At 57.7% G+C, this 10,133-nt stretch overlaps 2 protein-coding genes across 3 annotated transcripts; both read right to left on the bottom strand.

Annotated features, from left to right (window-relative positions):
* Window positions 1–3,083: 3,083 nt before the first annotated feature.
* ODF3 (outer dense fiber of sperm tails 3) lies at window positions 3,084–6,009 on the bottom strand. Of its 2 annotated transcripts, XM_011968490.1 has the most exons (6): window positions 5,901–6,009; window positions 5,563–5,763; window positions 5,024–5,125; window positions 4,544–4,665; window positions 3,607–3,747; window positions 3,084–3,173 (listed from the first exon to the last, which is right to left on the bottom strand). In XM_011968490.1, exons 1-6 carry the CDS (start codon window positions 6,007–6,009, stop codon window positions 3,084–3,086), a joined length of 765 nt encoding a protein of 254 aa, XP_011823880.1. The 2 variants fall into 2 exon arrangements, with proteins under 2 accessions (XP_011823880.1, XP_011823881.1); XM_011968491.1 differs by lacking the exon at window positions 3,607–3,747.
* A 2,116-nt stretch (window positions 6,010–8,125) lies between these two features.
* Window positions 8,126–9,638, bottom strand: SCGB1C1 (secretoglobin, family 1C, member 1). The gene is made up of 3 exons (XM_011968492.1): window positions 9,525–9,638; window positions 8,791–8,990; window positions 8,126–8,282 (listed from the first exon to the last, which is right to left on the bottom strand). Exons 1-3 carry the CDS (start codon window positions 9,577–9,579, stop codon window positions 8,250–8,252), a joined length of 288 nt encoding a protein of 95 aa, XP_011823882.1. The 5' UTR covers window positions 9,580–9,638; the 3' UTR covers window positions 8,126–8,249.
* Between the last annotated feature and the right edge of the window lie 495 nt (window positions 9,639–10,133).

The following is a 10,133-nucleotide window of genomic DNA, read 5'->3' on the forward strand; positions in this document are numbered from 1 at the left end:
TGTCAGCCAGGATGGTCTCGATCTCCTGACCTCGTGATCCGCCCGTCTCGGCCTCCCAAAGTGCTGGGATTACAGGCTTGAGCCACCGTGCCCGGCCTCTTGTTGTATTAAGAAGGATTCCATAAAGGGAGAGTGGCAACCCTGCTGCTGCTGTGCCCGACCAGAGTTCTTGAGGGGCCCTGACCCTAACCCTCCAGCTCAGCCCTGTGCACCTGACCCTGTAAATGAGTGGGGTTTGCTGACTATAATCCCTGACACCAGTAAAACCAAAAGGAGTCTTAGGGGCTCAGTATGAGAGCCAGGGTTACACACTCTGCCAAGTAAGGACAAACTGCTAGGCTGTATCCCATAATTTCAGGATGAGGAACGTGAACAATAAAATTTTGTAGTACACATAACCTCATTAAGAACTAATCATGTGGTCTCTGTTGTCCTGATTTCCTTGGGATTTGAGGGAATTTTGTCTGCAGCTCACCCTGGTCCATAGGCTGGCCATGGGCACTGGTGCTGTAAACCCTGTCCCTTATTCACCCCCTCAGGATTGACTTTGGGCAGAGCAGCCACAGACTCACCTGCAAGGGGCCTGCCCTCCACACCTGTGGGTATTTCTCGTCAGGTGGGACGAGGGACTGAGGAAAGAAAGAAGACACAGAGACAAAGTATAGAGAAAGAACAGTGGGACCAGGGGACTGGCACACTCCGCATGCGAGGACCTGCACCGGCGCCGGTCTCCGAGTTCCTTCAGTGTTTATTGATGACTATTTTCACTATCTCAGCAAGGAGAGTGAGGCAGGAGAACAGGGTGAACAGAGTGATGGTGGGGAGAAGGTCAGCAGGAAAACATGTGAGTAAAGGAATATGCATCATGAATAAGTTCAGGTACTGTGCCCGGATGTGCATGTAGGCTAGATTTAGGTTTGTCTTTACCCCAGCATCTTAGTGTAGCAAAGAGTAACAGGGCAGTATCACCACTGGCATATTTTGCCTCTAGCCACAGGGCAGTTTTCTCCTATCTTAGAATAAACGAATAGTTGGCTTTACACCGAGACATTCTGTTCCCAGGGACATGTGGGAAACAGGCCTTGCTCTTTTACGAATCCTCCTCAGCACAGACTCTGTACGGGTGTTGGGCTGGGGGACAGTAAGGCCTTCCCTTGCCAGGAGGCCATATCTCAGGCTGTCTCAGTTGGGGAAATCCTTGGACAATACCCAGGCTCTCTCGGGCAGAGGTGCCTGCGGCTTTCCGCAGTGCATTGTGTCCCTGATTAATAGAGAATGGAGAATGGTGATGACTGTTACCAAGCGTGCATCCTGCACAGCCCTAAATCCCTTAAACCTTGATTCCATACAGCACATGTTTCTGTGAGCACAGGATTGGGGCTAATGTTACAGATTAATAGCATCTCAAAGCAGAACAATTTTTCTTTGTACAGATCAAAATGGAGTTTCTTTTGTCTTCCTTTTCTACGTAGACACAGTAGCAATCTGATCTCTCTTCCTTTGCCCCACACTCACCCACTTCCTGCTGTGTTACCTTTCCCTGCCCAAGTTCCTGAAACGCAGATGGGGTTCCTGATAGCATCACCACTTAGGGAATAAGGGAGGAGGCCGGGCGCAGTGGCTCATGCCTGTGATCTCAACACTTTGGGAGGTCAAGGTGGGTGAATCACAAGGTCAGGAGTTCGAGACCAGCCTGACCAACATAGTGAAACCCCGTCTCTACTAGAAATAGGAAAATTAGCCGGGTGTGGTGGCACGTGCCTGTTGTCCCAGCTACTCAGGAGGCTGAGGCAGGAGAATCACTTGAACCTGGAAGACGGAGGTTGCAGTGAGCTGCAGTGAGCTGAGATTGCGCCATTGCACTCCAGCCTGGGTGACAGAGCGAGACTCCGTCTCCAAAAAAAAAAAAAAAAAGTAAACATAAAGTTCTTCGAATCCACAGCCTGGCATGATCACAGCTAAGTGAGGGTCAGCAGCTGTATTGTGCTTTATACAGGTGCAGGTGATGGTGCTACCAGTGTGTCTGTCAAGGTCACCTGTCCTAAAATGACCTCCCTGAAAGGCTGAGTTGAAATCCAGCCTCCACTTCTTGAGGCTTGGCCTTGGACTCCTGGACAGCCTCTGGAGATCCCCCTCTTCAGGCTCAGCGGACACCCCACCTTCCCTGTCCATGTATTCCTTGCACTTCCTATATTACCCACTGATGTGTAACAGGTCACCCTAAAGCTTCACTTAAAATAGCAATGATTTATCGTGTCTCATTGAATTGGAGACGGGGCACTGCCTCAGGGTTGGCCGTCTTTGCTCTATAATGTCAAGGCCTCACTGGGAGATGTGGTCCTGCGGCTGCCTTCACTTGAAGGGTCACTCACAGGTCCAGAGGTCAGTGCTGGTGAGTGGAGGGCCTGGCCGGCCTGAGTGCCTGTGGCCGGGCTGAGTGCCTGAGACGAAGCATTCAGTCTCACCATGGTTGGGCTTCCTCACAACATGATGGCTGGTGCTGGAGCAAACATGGACACGTGGCAGAAGGGTGGGGGTAGGGTGGGCTCTGGTGTCCAGGCAGAAGCTGTTTCCTTGGCATGTTGTATGCCTGGCCTCAGAAGCCTGGTGGCATCACTTTTGCCTCATTATTCAGGAGACCCACAGGCTGCAGTGTCTTTGGGTTCAAGGCAGAAAGCATCAGGAGGGACAGTGTGGAGCAGGGTGTCCGAGGCACTCAGGCGCTCCCATCTCTCCCCACACAGACCCTGGGCCCTCCCATCTCTCCAAGCTGACCCTGGGCCCTAGAAGCCAGGATGGGACCCATGTGAGCTGACAGCGCATGGGACTCCTTTCTGGAAAAGCCTGATCTTTTCACCAAGACAAACCTCATTAATGCAATGTGATTTATTAAATAATTTCGGCACAGCAGAAAACAAGATTAACATATGTTAAAATAGCATAGGAAAAAAGTAACTGGTTACAGTTGCCCAAACAAGCGTGCTCTGCCCTGCAGGGCCAGGCTGGCCCAGCCCAGCTGGTGAAGACAGCCTCGAGCTCTGTGGCCTGGTGGATCTCTTGTGCAGACGCTGGGCGTGATGGAGCTACTCCACATCAACCACCAGGGGAACCATGTAGTCAGAGTGTTTGATGCCAAAGGTGACAACTGGGGCGCAGGGCTTGGTCAGGGTCACCTGGGAGAGGAGGGGCTATGATAAGAGCCAGCACCCCTGCCCCCACCTGCAGGTCTCTGCCCTGGCTGGAGCTGGGCTGCTGTCCTTCCGGAACCTGGGGCCAAGGTGGCCAGTAGCTGTGCTCCCAGTTTGAACACAGAGGACTCAGCAGTAGTAGCTGTCACGGTGTCTAGGGAAAAGGGCAAGGCCTCTGCTTCCTGTCCCTGAAGGGTTACCTGTGGGGCTAGTGCTGGAAGTATACAGGGTCCTCAGGGTGCAGGTGCCTCCCCTCCCCACCCACCCCTCCACCCCCTCTTGGCTGTGTCCTTCCATAGCCCAATGCTGTTTCCCCTTGTCTGTGTCCCAACCCCCCTCCCCTGCTCTTTCCTACACGTTCCTCTGGGTCAGGCCCCCGACCCCACCCTGACCCCTCTGAGCTGTGCTCTTCCTGGACCTTCTCAGGGCTGTGGGCGCCTGGTCCTGGCTTGAGGGTCTTGTCCCCTGGGGGCTCTACACGGGCAGCCATGGTGTACTGCGGAGCCTTGAACTTGGTCACCTGCACATCAGTCTGGTGGTAGGCTGCGGGACCTGGGGTCTGAGAGGTAAAGGAGGCTCAGACAAACTCGGCCTACCCAGGGCGCATGGCCCTAGAGGACAGGGAGCAAACTTGGACAGAGGGTCTCAGGCCGAGTCAACAGGGTCAGCTACAAGTTGGTGCCCGTGCATCAGGGTCCCCTTCTGTCTTCTGTCACACTGTGGAGACCACACCCCCCTGCTTGTGGGGCACCTTCTCATGCGGGGGTCGCTTCCTCCATTTCAGCCTCACGCTGGCAATGACCTCCCCCGTGTGTGCCAGTCCTGGGAACATCCCTGAGCCTGTGTGAGAGAGGCTGTCGCTGCCCCGCTGGACCTGAGGGCCTGGGGCTGGCAAAACCAACGTGGACAAGGGCTGCTGGGTGCCACGATGCTGCTTTCCCATCTCAGGCCCCTCAAGCTCTCAGGCATGTGCCACCCAGGGCCTTCGCACTGGCTGTTTCTGAAACCAGGACCCTCCTCCCGCAAACAGCTCATGGTTTATTTTTTCCTCCTCCCCTTCTTTCCATGCCATCCTGTCTAAGATTGCCTCTCTCTCCAGGCAGTGCTTCATAAACCCCATCTCTTGTCCTCAGCACTGTCCAAGCTGGGGCCTGGGCCTCTCCCTTCTGGCCTATTGCCTGCCCCTCCTCAGCACTGCAGCATGACCCCAGCATGTGGCAGGCACCCAGAGGATGAAGGGCTGAGAGGGCTGAGGGGCATTGGCAAGGCAGGGCCGAGCTGGTGGGTCCTGGGTTCTGGGGGAGGGTTCAGATGACTGGGGGTGATTCTCCGTTCTCAGCTGGGGTGACCCTTGCCTTGTGTAGGTCGTCGCTGAAGCTGCCCAGCTTGCTGCGGCCCTTGATGGAAAAGGAGGGCTGGGAGACCTTGCCGACAGTGTTGGGCCCCATCACCATGGGCAGCATGTACGCAGCGGGGCCTGCAGGGTGGACGGGAGCCTCAGGGTGGACGGGAGCCTCAGGGTGGAACAGGGCCCACCGCTCCCTCTCTGGGGCTCCCCCAACTCTGGACGGGAGCCTCAGGCCGGAACAGGGCCCACCGCTTCCCTGGGGCTCCCCCAACTCTGGTCTGGAGCCTCAGGCCGGAACATGGCCCACAGCTCCTTCCCTGGGTTCCCCCCAACTCTGGACGTGGAGCCTCAGGCCGGAACAGGGCCCACCGCTCCTTCCCTGGGTTCCCCCAACTCTGGAGATCAGCCGTCAGGCTGCCCCATCTCACCCACCCCACCCAGGATCCACAGGTCCATTTGGCTGAGGATGGTTGGGGCTGCTGCAGACCTGGGGTGCTGTCCACTCGGAACGTCTTTGTTCGGGCGGAGATGGAGTGGCTGGGCGCTGAGTCGAACACGTACTTGGTGGATTTCTCTGGAAAGTAGTCACCTGGACAAGGAGCCAAGGGGGTTGCTGGGACAAGCAGGTGGGTATGCAGCCCAGTTTGGGGGCTCGAGGAGGACTCCCCAACATTCCAGGCATAGGGCCTCTGGGCTCCAACACAGGTGGTGACCAAGTCTGGTCAGGGGGTGTCCAGGATGGAAATACTGACTTCGGGGCTGGGGAGACAAGGGCCATTTTTGAGCAGGGAGAGTGGGGTCTGACGTTGGCCTGGCAGAGAAAGGTCCAGGTCGAGGCTGGGTTCTAGGGCCAGAGTCTTCTCTGCCCAGGTGTGATGGTGGCCCTTCAAGAGAGAAAGATGGGACAGGAGGAGCCAGGACGGCTGAGCTCTCTCACACCCTTGCTGCCATGAGGTTAGGGGCACCCAGCAGGGAGGGGCAGGCCCAGGGCTGCGCAGGGCAGGAGCCTGAGACAGGGTCACTAACCTGGGCCGGGGGTCAGCAGAGTCTTGCTGTGGTAGCGCCCCAGGATGGAGTAGGCAGGGCCAAGGTCCTTGCCAGTCCTCAGTATCTTGGGGTTTACATTATAACGGGGTCCTGGGGAGCAGTTCTCTGCCAGGAGCATGGGGGCCCCGCGGAAGCTGTAGGCTGGCGCACGGAGCTTGGTGGGCGTGTGCTTCACGAAGCCTGTGGACACAGTGGGCCCTGAGCAGCCTGGACCTGCCCTTCTCCCCATGGGGAGTCAGGGATCGAGCCCCAGGCCCTTCCCGGCCCCCCCACCTGCCCGCCTGGCTCCTGACCCTCCCAGGCTCTCAGGCTCTTACCAGTTGTTGGTGGAATCAGGTACTTGGGTCCAGGGCTGCTGTAGAGGGCCATGATGGGTCCCCGGGGGCGATGGGGCCTCCAGGTGCCCATCCATACCTCCTCCGTCATGGCCAGCTCTGTCCGTAAGTGAGAGGCTTACCAGGTGCTGGGAGGCCCGACCCTGTCCCAGGCCGGCCCCTGATGCCCCCGTCCCTGCTCTTGCTGACACTGAGGGGTAGACCTGCTGAACCTGCCACAGCGTCCTCAGTGGGGATCTCCAGCTGGGAGCCGGGAGTAAGGGATGGTAGGTGCTTGCTGCATGGGACTGTGAGCTCCTCACCAGCTTAACTGTATCCCAGAGCGACTGTCCATGCTGGCCCTCAACTCACCACCGTTTTCGGCTCTAAGGGAGCCCTGGGCGGGTTTCTCCTACTTAGAGTGGTGATCAAAGACGGGGAACTTCTTGATTGAGGCTGTGCTGAGGGGCAGGGAGGGGGCCCCCCAGGAGGGAACTATAACTTCTTCGGCGCAGGGACAGCACTCAGAGCAGCCTACGGACCCATCCTCCTCAGAGACCGTCCTGTCCCCCCTGGCCTTGGTGCCAGGGAGTTCCTGCAAAAGGAGCATGGAGAGAAAGGCTTTCTCTCTTCAGGGGCTTACAGAACTGGGGAGAGGTCCCCCAGTCTAAACTCTAGAATGTGGCTCTGTGGGATGACGGGTTCTAGATTCTGTCTGTGTGACCAAGACAATGGCCTCTGCCTTTGATCCCCTCACCAGATCTCACCACCAGGTCCCCTCACCAGGTTCCACCAACAGGACACCCCTATAAGTCCCCCTGACCAGGTTCCCCTCACCAGCCCTCCCACCACCATGTCCACTCACCAGGTCATCCTCGCCAGGTTTCCTTGGCCATCTCCCCTCACCAGGTTCCCCTCACCATGTCCCCTCACCAGGTTCCCCTCACCACGTCCCCTCACCAGGTACTCCTCACCAGGTCCCCTCACCAAGTCCTCCTCGCCATGTTTCCTTGGCCACGTCCCCTCACCAGGTACTCCTCGCCACATCCCCTCACCAAGGCCCCCCCCATGTCCCCTCACCAGGTTCCCCTAAGTTCCCTCACCAGACCACCCCTCACCAGGCCCCCTCACCATGTTTCTCTCACCAGGTGCCCTCAACCAGGCATCTTCTCATGAAGTCCCCCTCACTGGGTCCCCTCACCAGGTCCCCTGTAACCAAGTCCTCCAGGGCCCCCTCCTAGGGCTTCGTCAGCCAAAAGGAAATCCAGGCAGAGACCATCTAGGCAGGTGGACAGAGCACAGAGCCAGACAGCACTGCGTGGCCTCCTGGCCAGGCTCAGACAGGACAGAGGTGTGCAGAGAGGGGCCAGGGCAGTGAAGTTTCAGGGCTCAGCACCCAGGGTGGCCAAGGATGTGTCAGTTCCACTCAGCTGTGTCCCCAGAAGAGACCATAGATTGGGAAACTGAGCTGCTGGAAGGTTCTGGCTGTGGGAGAGCCTGGGATCCAGGGTCAGGATTAGGGTCTGTGCTGGTTGTGGTGGGCGTGAGTCATTGTGGGCGCTGCTGCTGCCCTGGCTGACCTCCTCAGAGGCTGCTCACCTGTGGCTCCCATCCCCCTTGGACACGGGTGTACCTTTTTTTCTCTTGGCCTTGTCCGGGGTCGTCTTGGGGCTTGAGCCCCTCCCAGTGTCTTCTAGGCAGACTCTTTCCTTGGACGACTTTGGGAAGAGAGATTGTTCTCAAACCCGCTGGACCTGGGCTGCCTGTGTGACTGTTTTTTGCACACAGCTATTGTCTTACGACACCAGCTTTCAGATGCTGAGCAACCTCCGCCCTGACCTAGCCCATGGGTGACATGGGGTCTGTGTCCACCCAGTCCTGGACACTTCCTCTTTCTGGGGCTCCCTGTCTCTCCCACCTCATACTGCTGCCTCTGCCGCCCGTCTCCCTCTGGACGCCCTCTGTCCACATGGTGCTGTCTGGCTCTGTGCTCTGTCCCCCTGCCTACATGGCGTCTGCCTGGATTTCCATTTTGGGTCTTGCCTGTGGTGTGCCTGCTCCTGTGTGGACCCTGTGTGCCCCTCTGTAGAGGACCTTCACACATGTGCTCCTTGAGCAGGACCCTCTGTCTGTGGGTCTGTGTGTGTGGCTGTGTCCCTGAGTATGTTCTCAATGTCCCCATTTGTGTGTCCATCTGTGGGGGGAGAGAGAGGAACCAGAGCCTGAGCTGCGGAAGGCTTTATTGATTACACGGTTTGAGGGTAAATTTCCATGTGGGGAGGTGGTAGTGGGCGGCGTGTCCATGGCTGCTTGTGTGGCAGGTCCTATGGCTGAGCCATGTCTGAGGTCCACTTAGGCACCGTCCTGACTGCCCAGCACATGCACCTGGAAGGCAGACACACGCGGACTAAGAGGGCTGTGATCAATAAGCGGAGAGCCATAGCTCCATCAGGCAAGCAAGGCCCTCTGTGGGGGGATCTGGCATATTGCTGTCCATCTCCTCCCAGCAGCTGAGTGGTGTGTGTGCATGCATGATGGTGTACACACATGTATGTGTGTGCATATCCCAGTGTGAGCATGCGTGTGTGAATGTGTTTATACATGTGTGCACACAGTGTGCATTGCATGTCTGCACCTGTGTTTGGATCTCTGTGTATGTTCACATGTGTGCGTGGAGGAGTAGCCCACAGACTGGGGAGGAGCAGGTCTATGGAGTCTGGGGGCTGCTCTGTGGACAGGAGGTCTGGGGTGCCCACCTGAGCTGGCTGATGCGGGTTCAATGTCTGTGGGTGGTGTGATGTCTGTAGGTGGTAGGCTGTGGGGGTGCTGTGTTGGGTGATCTTGGTAAGGCTGCAGGTCTTTAGAAAACGGTGTGCCCCCCCTGCCCTCATACCAGCAACTTGATCAGCTCTGCCTTGTGCATTGGCTGCAGGCCGTCTATGCAGGACTTGAGTTCAGTCATTGCTGCCTTGGCATCTTCGTTGACATTGTACTTGCCCAGGGGCCCCTCATAGAGCTCCTCTGGGGTCCCCACCAGTAGTGTTTGCAGGAAGTCCATGAAAAACTCATTGCAGTCCTCCCCTGTGGCCAGCCCTGCATCACGAGCGAGATGATGCCAAGACAGGACAGGGTGACTCCGGTGCAACCACAGCCCCGGACCTGCCCCGGGGCTCCAACCTCCATGGTCTCCAGACCTTCCCCTTCAATGCCCACCCCTCCTCCCCAGGGCTTCCTCCACAACACCCCCAACTCCACCTTGCCCGAAGACCCCTTCACATCCCCCTTAATCTTAGCTGCTCCAGTTTCCACTCAGCATTCCCTGGGATCACCAGGGAAGGAAAGTTAAGCCCCTGGTGTGGGGGAATTTCCCCTGATGAGAAGCTGGTCTGACCAGGGGCTTGAAGGGCCAGGTCAGGCTGGATGGGGCTGGGGTAGGGTCAGCTGGGCTTTGTCTTTGGTTGGGGTGGAGTTGGGTGGGCACGGGTTCTGCAGGGTCCTTACCCACTTCTGTGACAGGTGCAGGTGGAATGTTCACTGCGGGGGCTTAATGCCAGGATTTTACCTTCTCGGGTACCCCCAACCCCCCTGCCCCTGAATGTTCTGGAAACCCCAGTGGCACAGACTCACGGCAGATGCAGAACAGGGTGAGGGCCACCAGCAGGAGGGCACGGCTCCCCTTCATGCCAGCAATCTCAGGAGCTGCCTCCAGCCAGAATCCCGGGATTTTATGCCTCACCGGGCAGCACCTCTCCCACAGGGCGGACCGGACCTGCCCATTAGGATCTGGCAGCCAGCTCAGATGAGGTTTATTCACATCCCTGTCTCCCAGTGGGTGCCAAGCAGCAACAGGCATGGGATGGCTGTGTGACAGGTGGTTGGCAAGTGGTTTTAGGGTGTGTCAGAGAGAACAGGTGTGTTAGGAGGGAACGCTGGTGAGGGAGGCCATGCCAGCCGGTCGGTGAAGAAGGCAGCGGGTCCTGGTCACCAAGGGCCTCTAGTCATGCCTGCCCTTGAGGCCGAGGGTGGTGGGATCTGGGCTTGGTCCCATGCCTTTCTTTTGAGGTAGGAATCCCTCCTCTTATCACTGTGCTGTGTGATCAGGGTTTGCATCTGGAGGTCTCTAACCAGGCAGGGACCTCCTCAGTACTCAGATGGGGGTGGCTGACTGGGGGAAGGGGGTGCAGGCTGCACCAGTGGACACTGCCGTAGGACTGCCTGGGGACTGTGGATCTGTGG

The sequence above is a fragment of the Mandrillus leucophaeus genome, unplaced genomic scaffold (genome assembly GCF_000951045.1).
Source record: "Mandrillus leucophaeus isolate KB7577 unplaced genomic scaffold, Mleu.le_1.0 Scaffold845, whole genome shotgun sequence".
Lineage (NCBI taxonomy): Eukaryota > Metazoa > Chordata > Mammalia > Primates > Cercopithecidae > Mandrillus > Mandrillus leucophaeus.